The sequence below is a fragment of the Globicephala melas genome, chromosome 15 (assembly GCF_963455315.2).
Source record: "Globicephala melas chromosome 15, mGloMel1.2, whole genome shotgun sequence".
NCBI lineage: Eukaryota > Metazoa > Chordata > Mammalia > Artiodactyla > Delphinidae > Globicephala > Globicephala melas.
Genome location: NC_083328.1, coordinates 58,527,934 through 58,545,645, shown reverse-complemented (window position 1 = coordinate 58,545,645; position 17,712 = coordinate 58,527,934). Strand labels below are relative to the sequence as shown.

Below are 17,712 nucleotides of genomic sequence, written 5' to 3'. Positions count from 1 at the left end.
TTAGAATTGTGGCTGAGAGTCTAATATTTCCTTTGGCTTACAGTACTGTCTGTTTCCCTAACTGGGCCTCAGTTTCCTTATTTTTAGAATGGGGATAGGTCTCTACTCTTAGAAGGGTTGGGGGGGCTAAATTACATGTTCTGTCAGCCTGGGCCATCACTGCCACTGAGGCATGGATTTGTGAAGTGGCTCAAAAGTAAGAAGAGGAAAAAGACCGTGCAGATCTGGTTCTTCCAAGGCCGGGCTGGGCCAGAGCAATGACTTAGAAAATGGGACGTCTCCCCACCCGCAGCGCAGGGTCGAGTTCCTCGGGAAAGAGGCTGAATTCCCACGGACTGAGAATTACTTCGCCCTTCTTATCTCCATCGAAGGGCGGGGAGGAAGCGGGGATACGGTGTCAACCGGGACACAGAAATGATATAAATCCTCTCTGATGGTCCTTGGCCAGTGCTCTGCCATTACTGAGCGTGTGACTTGGAAAAGTGACTTCGCCTCCCCAAGCCTCAGTTTCCCCATCCGCGCTGTGGGCAAAACGGCAGCATTTGAGGCACAGAACCGCTTTCGAAGTGCAGGATAACGTCGGGCACGCGGTCAGCGCTCGCACACGCCGGCTCAGACCGTCCGGGGTTCCGCAGGCCCGACGCTGTCCCCTCGGGGGCGCTGCCACCGCCCAGGCCTCGGCCTCGGGCCACGCGGGCCCGCCGCCGCCACGCCCCGGGCCTTTGCCCCCAGGCCGCGCTGGCCGCCCCCCAACCCCATCCCGCGGGCCCGCCGACTCACCCGTGTAGTGCACCACGCAGGTCTGGCCGCGCTTCGGGAAGGTGCGCCCTGAGGAGACAGACGGGCGCGGTGAGCGGATGCGCGCGGCAGCCGGGGCACTCCGAGGCCGCTGGGCGCACCTACTCACCGTCTCCGGGGGAGATGGTCTCCACCTGCACTCCCATGGCGGCGGCGGCGGCGGACGCGGAGCGGGCGGGCGGCGCGACGGCCGGCGCGACAGGCGGCGTGGACAGAGAGCGAATCTGGCGGCGGTTCCGCGGCTGTGCCTCGTCCCTCCGCGGAACGGCGGCGCACGCGCGCGCCCCCGCAGCCCCGCCCTGCGTGCGCGCCCCACACGGCGCGCACGTCCCCGGAGCCCGGGCCGCGGGGCCGGGGGGCCGGAAGCCCGGAAGCCCCGAGGCCTCCGGATGCAGTCGTTCCGGGGGGCCGGGCTTCTTCCCTCACCTTTCCTTTCTCCGTTTTTCCAGCCGGGCAGGCATCTCTAGCCCAGTTTCCGGATCCGAGAAATGGAAATCAGAGTTGGGGGTCGGCCAGTTACCAGTTACTGACCAGGGGACTGATAAGTCCACACCTGCCCTGTGAAAAGGATGGTTGTGAGAGGTCCGAGCAAATGTGCGTTCGCGATAGCATTCAATCAGTGGGTCACGATTCTGAGTTCTGTTTTTCTGATTTGGAGGAGGCGTCAGCATTTACACTGCCCTGCATGAAGCCTGTCCTCTCTTGTCCGAATTCATTCATTCATTCATTCATCCATTCACAGCTTGCATACATATATTCTTATTGAGCACCTACTCTGTGCCATGCACTGTGTTAGGTGCTGGGGAAACGTGAGTAAAGGAAACTCCGTACCTGACCTTACAGAACTTAACGGTCTCGCGAGGAAGAGACAATCAACCACGCAGGTAAATGTAAAGTTTCAAATCTGTAAGTACTGTGAGAGCGGTTCATGGCATTGTGCTCTGAGGGACATATAATAGAGATGCCTGACTTAACGTGGACTGTGGTGACATGCTTCCCTGGGGTAGCCAGGTTTAGTCTAGGTCGGAACGTGTTGACCAGCTGTGTGTGTGTTGGGGCAGGTGAGGCAGAAGGAACAGGTAGAGGCATTGCAGCCAGAAGGAGCATTGTGACACAGTCTAGGACCTGAGGGAGACAGATGTGGACCAGTCCACATCCCTGCATGTGCTCCTGAGGTGTTTTAAACATGGCCCCAAAGTTCTTTAACACTCTTCTCAGCATCTGTGTCCCCTCTTTCCCTAGAATCTCAGGGAGCCTTGTGACTGCTTTGGCAATTTTCGCATTATTTAGGATATGGGCTGTAACGGAAACCAAATTAACTGGCTGAAATGAGGCAGAAGTTGGTGTCTATCTCTTATAACAGTCTAGAGGCAGGTAGGACAGCTTGGCTTCACAGGCTGTCCAGGAACCCGTGCTCTTTCTACTTGTGCTTCTCCATTCTTAAGATCCTGCTGTCATACGCATGGTCCAAGACGGCTCTCCAACATATTTGCATTCCAACCAGTGGAAAGGGGGAAAGGTGGAATATGACGGCATATCCCCCTCTCTTTAAGTGCATGACCTAGAAGTTACATACATCTCTTCCTCTTACACCTCATTAGCAACAACCTATTGTATGGCCAAATGTAGCTGCATGGAAGGCTGAGGAATATAATCTTCATTTTGGGTGGCCATTTGCCCAACGGAAAATCAGGCATTCTGTGCCTACTGAAGAAGAGAAAAATGAATATTAAGAGACAAAGTTTAAAAGGGAGATCCCAGCAGTTGCCAGGACACTATGCCACGCATACCCTCTTCACTGTACCACTACCTAGAGAAAGTCAGACTGCAGAGAGTTCTTGGGTCCAATATAAGACTTTGTTTACCTTTTCCTGTGGGGATTCACCAAGGACCTCATGTTTGCACCACCTCTTCTTCACTGCTTTGAGGAAAGGAAAGAAAACATGTGGTGCCCATTTGAGCCACCAGTGTTGATGTACTGGGTAGGCCTGAGGTGAATTGAACGCCAGAACTGATGCATGCTGTGCAACACAAGGAACACTTATTAAACATTTGTAAGATTTTTATAATAACTGGAAGAGTTCGTTTCCAAATTGGTTTTGACTCTATGTTCATAATCTATAGCCTTAGTTATTAATTTTTCCACAAAAATGTGGTTTATTTTCTTACGTGACTTAATATGTTATTGTCGATTAACAACAAAATTGTTAATTTGTTAGTTGTTATTTTAAGCCTAGTTATTAGTTAATAAAAATGTTAAGTGTTCAAATCTTTTAAAATCACCTATTTAGCAACCAGAAGAACTTAGAAATAGTGAGTGACCCTAAGAGGTGGGACTGGGAGAAAGAACAGGAGATTTCACTTTTCCTTTAATATCATTCTTAACTGATTGACTTTATTTTTACTCTGTGTGTGTATTATTTTTATGGTTTATAAAGGAGACAGGGAGTAATTTGAATCTCAAAGTGTAAGCATCCCTGATGACAGGGTGAGTGATTCCTTCCTTGCAGCTCCAAAATCTGAAAAACGGGGGCTTAGATTTCTTTGGGTTTATCTTGTTTGTGTTTCATTCAGCTCCTTGACCGTGTGTTTATATCTTTCAACAAATATGAAAAGTTTTCAGCCATTATTTCTTTAAAAAATTTTTTCTGTACCACTCTGTTTCTCCTGTTCTTCTCAGATTCTGATGACACAATCATTAGCTCTTCTGGAATTGTCCTACAGATCCCTGAAATTCTGTTCATTTTTCCAATCTTTTTTCTCTTTGATGTTCAGATTGGATAATTTTTATTTTTCTGTCTTCACTGACTTGTTTCTCTGCCATCTCTATTCTGCTACACACCCATCCAAGGAGTTTTAAAATCTTTGGTTATTTTTATTTTTCAGTTCTAAGATTTCCATTTTGTTCTTTATATGTTCTATTTATTTGTTTAAACGTTCTATCTTTCTGTTTGTTTCTAGATGGTTTGCTGTACTTGCTGAAGCATTTTTATAGTAGCTGCTTTAAAGACTTTGTCAGATAATTCCAACAGCTGTGTTGTCTCAGCATTGGCATCTGTTGATTGTCTTCCCATAAAATTTGAGATTTCCATGTTTCTTCATATGTCAAGTGATTTGGAATATACCCTGGACATTTTGAATATCATATTATAATACTTGAGTCTTTTAAAAATCCTATAAAGAATGTTGATATTTCTGTTTTAGCAGGAAATTGACCAGATTGGGCTTAGGCTGTGAGTTTCAACCAGCCTTCTGTGGCTTTAATGTTATTTTTATTTCCAGAGCCTTTCCAATGTCTTTTGGATCTTTCCCGGGTATGCACCACTCAGTGGTCTATCTGGGACTTGGGCAGTAGTTTATCCTGTAATAAATTCTCAAAGTCCGTGTGAGCTGTTTAGTACTTAACTCACACATGCAAAACAGGGGGAGGAGCCCAGAAGTTCATAAACAATGCTATTGGGTAGCTTTCCTGAACTCTTCCCTGTGATTGCCTCAATAATGTTTGGTTCACTGGGGCTTCCCTTTTTGGTCCTCTAACCAGAAGTCTGGGATGTTATTTACCCTGTTATGTCAGTCAATTCCCATGACTGCACCTGTATTCAGGACCAAGCAGTGAGTGAAGAGAGAGAAAGAAAAAGCAGCAGGAGTTTGCCCTATGCTCTTGGGGCCATCGCTCCTCTGACTGGAGAGGAAGGTTCCCATCTTTCAGAGTTTTAGCCTCCTACAGGTACAGGCCATCGTTGCTGTTGCTTTAGCTGCCACCCTCATCATAGGATTTCCTGGGGGCTGCAGTGAACGTGAACAGAAAAAAGAAAGAAAAAGCTGGGAGATTGCCCTTGCGCTGAGAATTAGGAGACTTTTTCTTGCTCCTCAAATCAGAATTAGAGGGCTTCTCCTAGAGCTTCTCTGTCTGCCCTGGTGTATACTTCCAGTCTTTTGTTTGTTTGTTTGGTTTTGGTTGTGCAGCGAGGCTTGTGGGATCTTAGTTCTCTGACCAGGGATCAAACCTGGGCCCTTGGCAGTGAAAGTGTAGAGTCCTAACCACTGGACCTTCAGGGAATTCCTATACTTCTAGTTTTCAAGCTGCACTGAGTCCAGGCTGGGAAGTACTGGAAGAAAAAAATGGTTAACTCACGGCTGGATTGGTAGTACCTCAAATTCTGGTCTGGTTCCTCAATCTACCTGCTACTACTTATTCTTCAGAGTTCTTAAATGGCTACTCTCTGCATTTTGTACGGGTTTTATAGTTGCATTCATTGGAATAAATAAAGTGCAGAGTGCTTACTCTGTCCTACCTGAGCCAGACCCAGTCCTGTTTGATTCTAGAAAGAGCTTTTTCCAGAGACAGAGAGGGAGAGTGATAAAGCAAGTGTAAAATGTTAACAGTTGGGGAATCTGAATGACTATAATGCGAAATCTTCATACCACTTTTGCAACTTTTTTGTAAGTTTGAAATTATTTTCAAAAAAAATGTTAAACTGGATAAATGTGGCTGGTATGGAAAGTCCTCATTAAAAATGGTAATAAAAAATAACAACAACAACAGAACCATTTCTTTTTATTTAAAACAATCAGTCTGGGGGTAAATATTGAGACAACTCCTCAAAGCTATTTCTTGCCTCCCTATCCCCCTTCCCAAGATGGTGTCTGGGAAGGTAAAGGCTTAAGATCCTCTTGGAACTAGAGGCAGGGGGTGCTGCCTTGGGTGTTCATGTGTAGTACCCATGGAGAGGTGGCCAGTCTGATGTTCCTCTGGGCATCTATGGCTAAAGATGTTTCTGGTTGTCTCTTGACCCCGAATGCAGTCCAATTTGAGCAGGGCTTGATGGGGAAAGCTAGTCTGTGTTCCATGCATTGTCATCTGGGGCAGCTTGAAGGCTGAGGCTGAAATCATCAGAAGGTTCACTCACTCATATGTCTGGTAGTTGATGTAGACTGTTGCTGGGATCTCAGCTTGGTCTCTTGGCCAGGGTCTTAGTCAGCTTGAGCTACCGTAACAAAATACCATAGACTGGGTGGCTTAAAAGACATTTATTTCTCATAGTTCTGGAGGCTGGGAGATCTAAGATCAAGGTGCTAGCCAATTCTGTTCTTGGTGAGGGCCCTCTTCCTGGCTTGCAGACAGCTGCCTTTCTGCTGTATCCTCACATGGTGGAGAGAGGAAGCTCTGGTGTCTCCTCCTTTTCTAATAAGGCATTAATCCTTTCGTGGGGGCTCCACCCTCATAACCTCATCTAAACCTAATTACCTCCCGGGGGCCCCCTCCAAACACCATCACATCAGGGGTTAGGGCTTCAACATATGAATTTCAGAGAGGACACGGATACTCAATCCATGACAGCCAGAATACCTATGTGTGGACTTTCTGTATGGTTGTTTGGCTTCCTCACAGCATGGTGGCTGGGTTCCCATAGGGAGTGTCCCAAGAGAACCAGGTGGAAGCTATATCACATTTTATGACCTAATCTTGGAACTCACATCACATTACTTACTCCATAGTTAACCCCCTTCCTCAGATTAAAGGAAAGGGAAATTAGACCCCACTTCTCAATGGGAGGAGTGTCAAAGTCACATCATTAAGAAGAATGGATGTGGATGGTGGATGTCGGATGGTGGATCTTGTTCTGGCCCTTTTGGGATGTACAATCTGCCACAAAGATCTCAATGATTATTCACATACTGAAATACCTCCAAAACAGTTACTACATAGCAGCAGGGCCCCAGCCCGACCAGATGTGTGGGAAACTTCAGGAAACATTGTATGCCTCACCTAAGATGTAGGGCTTTACTTCCTGGTGTGACTTTTCTCCGGTGCTTTTGATTTCCCCCTTATCCTAACTAACACTGCCCTCCCCAAGATTTGTGAGGAAGCCAGGACACACAGATGTCTACCCACCTGCCTCCCACCCTTAGTGACCCCCACGCTTCTCCCATAGTGGAATCTTTCTTCCCCTCTAGCAAGGCAACAGGTAGCTGACCTGATTGCAAGAAATGCATTGATAGGTGCTTTGCATATAGTGGTTTATACAATCCCCATCCCAATATCACTTTTACCAAAAGGAAAGCTGAGGCTTAGTGACATTGGGTAAGTTGCCTATAGGTAGCCTGAAAAGTGGCCTCCCAAAGAAATCAGGTCGTAATGCCTGGAAACTGTAAATGTTACCTTACGTGAAAACAGAACGTTTGCAGGTTAGGCTAATGTTCTTGAGATGGGGAGATTATCCTGGATTATCAGGATGGGCCCTAAATGTAATCACACGTATGTGAGAGGCAAGCAGAGGGAGACTTCACACACACACACACACACACACACACACACACACACACACGAAGGGGATGGGATCATGGAGCTGAGAGATTTGAAGATGCTGGCTTTGAAAACTGGAGTGATGCCATCACAAGCCAAGGATTAACAGCCAGAAGCTGGAAGAGCCAAAGAACAGTTTCTCCCCTAGAGCCTCCAGAAGAAGCATGGCCCTGTCGACACCTTGGTTTTACCCCAGTGATACTGATTTTGGACTTCTGGCCTCCAGAACTGAGAGAATAAATTCCTGTTGTTTCAAGCCACCAAGTCTGTGGCCATTTGCTACCACAGCCTCAGGAAACTAATACATCACATAAGGCCAGAAATGTGCCCAGGTCTGTCTGGCCCCAACAGCTCCGCTGCTTCCCGTGCACCGTGGAGCCACAGTGGAGAAAACAAATGCTCCCCTCCACCATGGTGGCACTAATGGAGGTAGAGTGGGTGTGGAGAACCCATTTGGGACCATTATTTGGCTTGGGGAGCATGGTGTGCTTCTAAAAAATTATTGTTAAGTAGATCGACTTTGCTACATGTGGTAGTCTGAAAAATGCTCAGGCTTCTGAATCACTGGGGATCCTAATGTGGGTCCCCAGGCTGGTGGGCAGGGACAACCCAGGATGAGGGATGTGCCACAGATGCTCCTCAGAGGGGACAGCCATGCTGACCTGAAAGTAATATGGTCAGACATGCTAATAGATTCCAAGTGTTAGGTTAGCATGGATGTAGCAGATGGGAGCACATCAAGCCCTGATGGATGGCAGTTGTTTATCGTTTACATAAGCAGCAGAAGCAAGATCAGCCGTGCTGTCAGCTCCCTGCCTCCCTTGTCCACAGGATGACTTTGAAATGAAAGGGGCCAGACGACGTGCACCAGGACCCACGGGGTTTTACAGCCTGAGCTGTACCCTGCGGGGAGGAGGGCGCGCGGAAGCCCCACCTCATCAGAACCAGGGTAGCCAAGACAGCAGAACGGGCCTCGTGGCAGCTCCTCACAAGACGGCCTGACTTCCCACGTTCCGGCAGATCTCGCGGGTTCCACCAAGGCTTAGGTCAGCTGTGGTTAAGCCTTTCCTCTGTGGTCTAGGTGGATGCGTGCAATGCTGTCGGGGCACCAGCACAGAGCATTTCCCTACAAATACGAGCCCTTCACAGGGAACAAGGATCCCTGTGAAAGTTTTCAGCGTGAAGTGGGAAGAGCTGTGGGCAGGCGGGGGGGAGTGCTGGGTTCTAGATCCAGCACTGCCAGTGACTTGACGTGTGACTTGGGTAAGTCCATCCCCCTCTGTGGGCTTCTGTAAAGAGAAGGGGTTTGTCTAGATGACCGCCAAGGCCCAGGAAGGCTGTAACGATCTGTGACTCTAGGACAGTTCCTGGCACATAGTAGAGGCTCAAATGTGAGTTGCTGAATGAAGTATAAGGTCGTGATCGGTGAGGGGATGGGGGAAATGGTATGCATTGAGGCCTCCCCTCTGTTGGTGGTGAGATGGGGGCAACAGAGGAAGAGGCAGAATGTGTTCACCCCTCTAAAAAGCCCAGTGGTGCCCGAACGCTCTTGGGAAGGGCTTAGGGACATTCCTCAGCCAGTGTGGGCTGCTGTCGATGACAGGAGAGCCGAAGTTTGGTCCACAGTTAATTTCCAAACTCTCTGTGAAAGACACAAGTTGCAGAAAGTGGACATCACTCTTGACAGTTCCTCGGAGACTGCCCTGTTGGAGGTGTCTGGCTCTCACTGAGTCCTCCAGGACCATTTTATCCTTCAGCCGCCTTTTCCTTGGATGAGCTCCAGACAAGTCTACTGTGTTTGTGTGAAAGGCAGACCCGGTCACCCCCAGTGCATAAATTCCCTCCCTCTAAGAGGTGAGGGATGGAACCTGCCTCTCTCCTGATGCCCATTTGGGGAATTCTCCACTGTCTTTATGAATTAGTATAGTAAAATGCACTGATCTTAAGTGTACAGATAGAGTTTTGAAAAATGTATGCACAGTTGTAGCCAACACCCCAAACAAGATATGGACCATTGCCATCTCCTTCGAAAGTTCCCTTATGGCCACTTTCCTGTCAACCACCCCACAAGAGGCAATCACCGCTCTGATTTTTATGCCTGCAGATTAGTTCTAGAACAGCACTATTCCATAGAGCTTTCTGCAATGATGGAAATGTTCTATAACTGATACACACACACACATACATTTACAGTACACACTGGCCACATATGGTTATTAGGCGCTTAAAATGTGGCAAGTGCAACTGAAGACTGAATCTTTTATTCTATTTAATTTTAATGAGTTTAAATGTATAGTGGATAACACTGTATTCTTTGTTTCAACATAACATCTTTGAGATTTGTTCATGTTGTCATGTACCTCAGGAGTAAGTTTAAAAATTTTTTTGAAATTTATTTATTTATTTGCGGTATGCGGGCCTCTCACTGTTGTGGCCTCTCCCGTTGCGGAGCACAGGCTCCGGACGCGCAGGCTCAGTGGCCATGGCTCACGGGCCCAGCCGCTCCGCGGCATGTGGGATCTGCCCGGACCGGGACACGAACCCGTGTCCCCTGCATCGGCAGGTGGACTCTCAACCACTGTGCCACCAGGGAAGCCCTGAAATTTATTTTTAATTGTGGTAAAATATACATAACATAAAATTTACCATTTTAACCAGTTTTAAGTGTACACTTCAGTGGCATTACGTACGTTCACATTGTTGTGCAACCATTATCCACATCCACCTCCAGAACTTTTTTGTAAAACTGAAACTCTGCACCCATTAAACAAAACTCCCTGTTCTCCCCTCTCCCCAGTCCCTGGCAACCACCATTCTATTTTCTGTTGTTCAGCAAGTTTTTTTTCCTGCTGAGTTAGCCTTTTACTGCTGAGTAGTATCTCTCCCTCCCTCTCCTTCTCCCTCTTCCTCTCTCTCTCTCTCTGCTTTGTGTATGAGTTCAATCCCTGACAGTTAAACGTGCGCGTGATACAATTCAACCACAGCCCTTGGGTTTTGCACGTTCTCTGTGATTAGAGGAGGCTTGTGGTGGCAGAGCCATGGCTCCTATTCCTCTGACTCCCACACTCTGGGTGCCCTGCTGGGTAGCTTGTACTGATACGATGTCTGCTCTTCGTGAGCTCCTGATGAGGAACTTGGGTAAGGGCACCCACACTGGCTGAATTCCCATGGGGTGTCCAAATCGCACGCACGTCCTCTCCATCATGTCAGCAAGTTCTCCGATAGCCCAGGGTCTTCTTAACCCAGCTCGTCAGTAAAGAACCGGGCCTAGAACTCAGACTGGGGTGTGCTCTCCTGGCCGGCTGTGAGCTTCCCGGGGCACTGGGGAGGGTGCTGAGCATGTCGGGGTGTCAGGGGAAGAACGCAGGGTTTGGGCAGGACTCCGCATTGCTTCTGTGCTCCTGTGTGACACTGGGCAGGTGACCTTATTCTGAGTGCCAGTTTCCTTCTCTGTGACAGGAGAACAGTAGGCACTCTCATGCATCGTTTGTGGGGACATATATATTAGAATGGCCTTGCAAGAAAGCAGTTCGGCCACACAAATCAATAGCCTTAAATATGTGCTTACAGGACTTGTGGTCGGACAAGTTGACATTGACCCATTTCTCCCTGCTCCTGCCTGTTGAGGAAGACCATAAAGCAAGGGGCAACCAGAGGAGCAACTCTGACAGGTAGTAGAGGAAGGTGAACCGGTTTGGAACCCCAGCACTGGAGGAACAACACAGAGGCAGGGCACCTTATGTCCCCCTACCCAACAGAGGAAGGCGACCTGGACCTATCATTTCCCGACCCCCAACCTAGCAACAGAAGGCAGCCCAACAGAAGGCAGCCCAGGTAGGCAGCCCTGGATGAAAGGGGAGCCCCTCTGCCAACATCAGGTGATCCCAACACCACTGGCAAGGGGGGTTGATGGGGAGTCCCACTAACAATAAGCACGCAGGAGAAGCACCCCCCTTCCCCACAGGGAGACATGGGGTGAGCAGGTGGGGCAGGCAGGAGGGATCCTGCCATAGCAAGCAACTACAGCAGGTCTGACACTTCCCTCCCCAGCAAGAGACACACAGCGGCCAGGCCCAAGGAAACCCCTTCCACCCTCTTGGCAGCATAAGCTGAGGCCACTGGGAAACCCAGGAGCACCAGATAAACCAAGCAGAATAAAATAATACCACCAGAGGCTCTGAAAATGAAACTGAACCACAGCCTGCAAAAGTAGTCCAGGACCTGCACGTTCAGCCTAAACAGGGGGATTGGCTGCTAAAATAAAGACTATAACTAGGACCCAGAGTTTCCGAACATACTAGACAAGCAACTGACTCCAACACTGAGTTGAATCCGATGTTAGAATTATCTGACAAGGACTTTAAAGCAGCCATCATAAAAATGTTTCAGTAATCAATGACAGAAACAAGGGGGGGAGAATAGAAAAAATCTCAGCAAGGTAATAGACCTTATAAAAAAGAGGCTTCAGTAGAAACTCATGTTTAATTTAATAGAGATACAGATGGTTACCGATAGAAACATTCATAGGTATGTGTATATTATGGGTTAGTATGCATGCATGTACTTCTTTGCTCTGTTAGCTGAGATGGCCTAAAAGACAGACACCCAAAGAGCAAAGAGCATACCTAACACCCGGATCTTGGTTTCTAATACCATTCTCCAATAAAAGAAATTGGGGCTCCTTGGATAGATAGTTGATTCTCGAATGAGGGTAGAAATATACAGGATGAGGCTGGAGCATCTTGTAGTGATAGAAAGTTGAAAAGTGCTCAGGCACCCCCCACCCCCCGGAGAATCTAGCAAAGGAGGCTGGGAGGGGCCAGGTGCGTGAAAGTGGGGTATCCTAGAAGCCCCAAGGGGCCAGTGGGCCCTATGTGGAGGCTCCCAGGAGGACAAAGGCTCAGAGCAGTGGCCACTGGACTTGGCAGTAGAGGTGTTGATGAATGTGACAGAGCAGAAAGGTGGGACAAAATGACCATCACACCTGGGCTGCACCGTCTTCACCAGGGCCAAGTGGCTCTGGCCAGGCTGGTCTCCAGTCTGCCACCCTACTGGGGCTCAACCAGGTTCAGGGGTGGATGAAGCCTCATTTAATACTTTGGTGACAAGTCTCCTCTGTCTGGATGTCACCACAGCCTCATGCTCACAGTCCCCAGGGCAGGAGAGGCATCTGGGGGCGCCATCAGGAACGCATGGCCTCCTCTAAGCAACAAGAGGAAGGAGCGAGAGGCACACTTGGGCCTGGGTGCTCAGTCCCACCTCCGCACCTCTGTTTGTACATGACTCTCGCCTGGAGGGTCTTTTCTCCCCATCTCCTGCCTCTTCAAATCCCACCGCCTCTTTGAGTCCTGGCTCAAGGCCTGCTTTCTCTCGAATGCCTTCTCTGCCCCCACTGATCTCTCCATCTGCCCTGAAAAACTTCTGTGACACAGGGTCATCTCCTAGGTGTCCTTCCCGACTTCCTAACTCAGCTGCCACCTCGTTGACGGAGGAAATAGTGACTACTTCTTCTGCCTCCCTACAGAGCCTAGTGATGCTAACAAAAACCACAATAATAATTGCTAACAATTATTGAACAGTTCCTATTATATTAACTCATTTCATCCCAGCAACATCTCTCAAAGGCGGGCTCTATGATTCGTCCCACTTTACAGGCGAGAGGACTGAGGCTCAGAAAAGTTAAGAAGCTGCCCAAGCCACACAGCTCATACATGGAGCCAAGAAATAGGCCAGCTGTTAGGAACCAATGGGAAAAGGTGTACGGTGCACTTAGAACTGTGCCTGGGGTATAGAAAGTGCTCAGCCATCCAGAGAGCATTTACTGAGCGCCTACCATGTGCCAGGCGCTGTGCTGGGTGCTGTGGATTCAGCTGTGAGCAGAGCAAAGTCCCTGCTCTCCTGGTGCTCATAAGCTGTTCCTGCCTAAGCCCTCCCACTGCTGTTCCCTGGACCTGGAACATTCTTCCTCCAGGTACCTGCATGACTCGCCCCCTTGCCTCCTTCAGCCCTCTGCTCAAATGTCACCTTATCAGTGAGGCTTCCCCCTGAGCTCACCACTTAAAAGTGCAACTTGATCTCCCCTTCCCTGCTTCCCCACAGCACACACTTCGGGTCCCTCCTGTGCTCTGCTTACCACTCACCTATGTGTAATGTCTGTTTCCCCCACAGACCTCAGTTCTGCGCGGGTGGAGCTTGTGTCTGTCTTTTCCCTGCTGCAGCCCCAGTGCACAGAACTGTGCCCGGCACACAGTAGGGCCTCAATAAATATATGCTGAATGGATGATTAATGTGGCAGGTGGAGGAAATTGTTATGAAGCAAAACGAAGCTGGTTGAAGTTGGGGGTCGAGGAGGCCACTTCCAGGAGGTGACGTTTGAAGAGACCTGAATACAGTGTGTGTGTGTGTGTGTGTGTGTGTGTGTGTGTGTGTGTATGTGTCTATGTGGAGAACAGGCCATGTAAAGATCTGGGCGGAGTGTGTTCCAGGCAGAGAGAAAAGCATGTGCAAAGGTGGGAGGGTGCTGGGTGCATCTGAGGAACAGCAGGGAGGCCCAGCGTGGGGGGCAGGGCTGGGGGGACCCTCAGTCCCCCTCGCTGTGCCCCAGTTTCGTCATCTGCAAAACTGAGGAGACAATGGTACACCCTTCATAAGGTTGTTGTCAGGATTTAATTTCTCAATCTGCTGTGGAAAATTTTCATTTAAGCACTCAGAAGAGTGTTTGGCAGGAAGTAAGCACTCAGTGAATATTAGCTGTCATTATAGAAAAATGTCGGGGAGTATCTACATTAAATGACACATTGCCCCTATCTTGGATGGTGATAGTGGATTATGGAGGCCAGTAACTTTATCTGTGTTTTTTTTTTATGTTTCAAATGATTAGGTATACCCAGAAAAAATAGCTATTAATATATTTCCTTAAAAAAAGCGTCCTTGTGCAGTGGAGGCATTCTCAGATAGCTTAGGTTTGGAAGAAATAGGGATGATGGTTGTGGAAATGGAGGGTGGAGGAGGGGGAGATGGAGGAAGGAGGGGGAGGGGGAGATGGTGGAGGAGGGGGAGGTACAGATAATTGTGGGGATGGTGGTAAAGGTGATGGCTGCCGAGGGAGGAGTGGTGGAAGACGGTGGTGCAGGCAGTGGTGCATGTGGCTTGGAGCGCTTCGTCTTGTGACCACTTGGAAATAGATACCTTGTAGTGGGATCCTCCGACCTCTCTAAGGAGGGGGCATATTTCACTTTCCATCGAGAGACTACATTGAGTTTCTTTGTGAAACATCAGTTTCCTGTGTCCACCCCCTTGATTGTGGTACAGATGGGCCCCGGTGGCCCACACCAGAACCACCTGGCAATGGCCCGCTGTTACTATAACTCAGCCCGCCCTTGACCTAACTTCTCCTAAAGCAAAGGGCTGTGGCCCCGGAGGACATCTATTCCACCCCTTCTCATTCACTGACCTTCCTGAGGCCCAGCTCCAGAGCCCTGACCACTGAGAAAGGCAGGATCTGTCCCCACTCTGCCCCCAACCAGCTAGACCTGCCAGGTTCCATAAAGCCACCAGGGCTCCAGTGACAAATCTCAGAGGCACAAGGCTGTGTTTCTCTCGACCAGATAGGCTCCCAGTGAGTAGAATTCCTCCTGGATTGAGCTCCAGGTTGGGCTTTGTGAAATGAAAGATTCCAGATCTTTCTTGTGAATCCAGACCCCTCCAGCCACTTCTCTGCATGACGTTTTTCCTGCACATCTCGCAGGCAAGGCCTGTGTCTCCCACCAGCTTCTCCATGTCTCTGGTGGCACCACCACAAGCAGCGGCCAGAAGCGGGGCGCCCTCCTGGCTTCTCATGCCCCCTTCACCAACTGAGAAAATCCTACTCCCTCCCCACCCCTCAAATCACCCACTTCTCCCCACCCCACTGCCAGCTCCGCAGGCCAGGTTCCATCACTCTCTCATCTCCCACCCTGCCGATTGCAAACCCCTCCATGCTTTTCTCTTTTTCATTTTAAAGTCATTTACTCATGTGTAACATACATATAGACAATTGCAAAATGAAAAGTGTGCATCTTGATGAATTTTCACAAACTGAATACACTTGAGAAACCATCACCCAAACAAGAAATAGCATATGACCAGCCTCTAAGTAAGAAGTCCCCTTGGGCCCTTTCCTTGGCTCCTTTTCTTTTCCCAAGGGTACCCTCTATCCTGACTTCCAACACCACAGATTAGTTTTATATAAATGCAATCATGGGGTATTTGCTCTTTTGTGTCTGGATTATTTTGATTAACTTTATGTTTGTGAAATTCATCAGTTATTTGCAGGTAGCAGTCATCGGTTCCCTTGCACTGTTCAGAGTATTCCACTGTGTAAACATACCACGTTTATTTATATATTCTACCATTAATGGAAACTTTGGCTGTTTCTGTAAAAAAAATTAATAAACAGAAACCGCAATTAAACAGAGTGGGGAGACCAGTAGGGGGAGCTCTCACACCCTGCAATGACAGCAGAGCCCAACAGGAAGAAGAAGGACTCCTCTTCTCTCCTGGCAAGGACTCAGCCAATGAAAAGCCATTGACTCTTTGTTTACTACAGCCCTCCAACTTCCTTTTCCCCTCTATAAAAGCGATCTCCTTTCCTTGCAGTGCAGGGACTTGCACGTGGCTCACCATGGTTGCAGACCCTGAGTTGCAATTCTCTGCTGATCCTGAATAAATCTATCTTTGCTGGAGAAATATCTGGCAGTCTATTTGTTTCATGTCAACATTTCCAGTTTGGGGCTATTGAAATGCCTTTTTTACACAAATGTGCTCATTTCTCTTGGGTACACACCTAGGAGAATTTGTTTTCCAAGGTGATCCTAACAATTTACACTCTCATCCACAGTGTATGTGTTACCAATCCATTCCCTTCCCCCAGCCAGCATGATCTTTAATAGACAATAAAAGTGCACAGTTCAAAATTCTAAAGTTTAAAAAAAAAAAAAAAAAAAAACAGTGTAACATAAGTCCTCCTACTCGGTCCCTGAGCCACACAGGTGACTCCTCTCCCCACAATCACCATTTGGTGTGTCTTTCCAGCGTGTGTGTGGTGTCTATACAGATACAAGCAAATACATATTTGTATCGATTTTATTTTATATGGATGGAAGTGAAGGAAAGCAGAATATGTCATCCCAAAATGTGCCTCTTTGACATAAAAATTATTTTAAACTGAAGACAATTAAGGAGCAGCAAACCCAGAAGAAGCTTCCCCCATTTTTCCCCCTAAAGGCATGATATTCTCCTTTTATTAGAGACAGACTTTTCAGCCCAGAGGTGACACCAGAGGAATCTGCGAACAAACCTTCTTCCATTTGTTCCCTCCCATTTATTTACTTTCCCACAATCTGCCATCTTTGGAAGACTAAAACTGCTTTCCTCTGTCCTGTCATTTCTCTACAAACTTACTGTTCTTTGTTGAAGATCCTGGAATTCTAAGCTGCCATTTTGAATTATAGTAAGTTCCCTACATACGAACCTTCAGGTTTCGAACTTTCAAAGATGCAAATGTGCGTTCACATGTCTGGCATACATTGTCATGTGTGTGCATCCTCTACAAGTGGTTGTACTTTTGTGTACTTTACTGTACAGTACTGTATAGAGTATAGTAGTACAGTATCTTTTTTCTTTTTTTGGCTGTGCTGGGTCTTCGTTTCGGTACACAGGTTCTTCATTGCAGTGTGCGGGCTTCTCTAATTGCGGTGCGCAGGCTCCAGGGTGCGCAGGCTCCAGAGTGCGCAGGCTCGGTAGTTGCGGCGCGCAGGCTTAGTTGCCCCGTGGCTTGTGGGATCTTAGTTCCCCTACCAGGGCTCGAACCTGTGTCCCCTGCATTGGAAGGTGGATTCTTAACCACTGGACCACCAGGGAAGTCCCTGTACAGTATCTTTATTTCAAGTCCAAGATGTCTGGAAGCAAGCATAAAACCAGCAGTGATGTAGCTGGTACTAATAAGAAGAACCAAGCTATAACGATGGAAACAAAAGTGAAAATAATTGAGAGAATGGAGCGAGGCGAAAAGATGGTAGTCATCGCTTGTTCTTGTAACATGAATCGTTCAACCATTGCCAGGATTCTAAAGAACAAGGACAAGATCATGGAACATGTGAAGTCTGCTGTGCCAATGATGTCAACAAAAATATTGAAGAAGCGTAGAAAAGTGATGGAGAAGGTGGAGAAACTTCTCAGTCTGTGGATGCAGGATCAGCACCAGTGTCAAGTCCCACGCAGCTTAATGCTGATTCAAGAGAAAGCTAAAAGCCCTTATGAAGACTTGAAGAAGAAACACAGTGAAGAAATCAGAGGGTGCATCTTTTACTGTCAGCCATGGCTGGGTTCATCAGTTCAAGCCTAGAGCCAACCTTCAAAACATAAAACTAAGTGGCGAGGCAGAGAGCACAGATACGGTAGCTGCCAGGGAATTTCCTGAAATGCTTTGAGAAATTATTGATGGAGGCGTGGTTTTACCTGAGTAGGTTTTTAATGTGCATGAGACAGGACTGTACGGGAAGAGGATGTCAGACTGAAGTTACATCAGTAAGGAGGAAAAGTTGATGCCAGGTTATAAAGCAGCAAAG

At 48.0% G+C, this 17,712-nt stretch overlaps 2 protein-coding genes across 2 annotated transcripts in view; one reads left to right on the top strand and one right to left on the bottom strand.

Moving 5' to 3' along the window:
• The window catches only part of FKBP1A (FKBP prolyl isomerase 1A), a 24,442-nt gene extending 23,377 nt beyond the window's left edge, over positions 1-1,065 (bottom strand). Inside the window, exons 1-2 of the mRNA XM_070043648.1 lie at positions 908-1,065; positions 781-828 (exon numbers count right to left, since the gene is read on the bottom strand). Coding sequence (XP_069899749.1) covers positions 781-828; positions 908-944 — 85 coding nt within the window. The 5' untranslated portion in view covers positions 945-1,065. The remainder of the gene's footprint in view (positions 1-780; positions 829-907) is intronic.
• A 15,974-nt stretch (positions 1,066-17,039) lies between these two features.
• LOC138842350 (putative CENPB DNA-binding domain-containing protein 1) lies at positions 17,040-17,489 on the top strand. Its single transcript, XM_070043725.1, has one exon. It carries the CDS (start codon positions 17,040-17,042, stop codon positions 17,487-17,489), a length of 450 nt encoding a protein of 149 aa, XP_069899826.1.
• The last annotated feature ends 223 nt before the right edge of the window (positions 17,490-17,712 follow it).

Bases quoted from the DNA above. Each gene is read 5' to 3' on its own strand.
- LOC138842350 (XM_070043725.1), top strand. From the start codon at position 17,040: ATGTCTGGAAGCAAGCATAAAACCAGCAGTGATGTAGCTGGTACTAAT.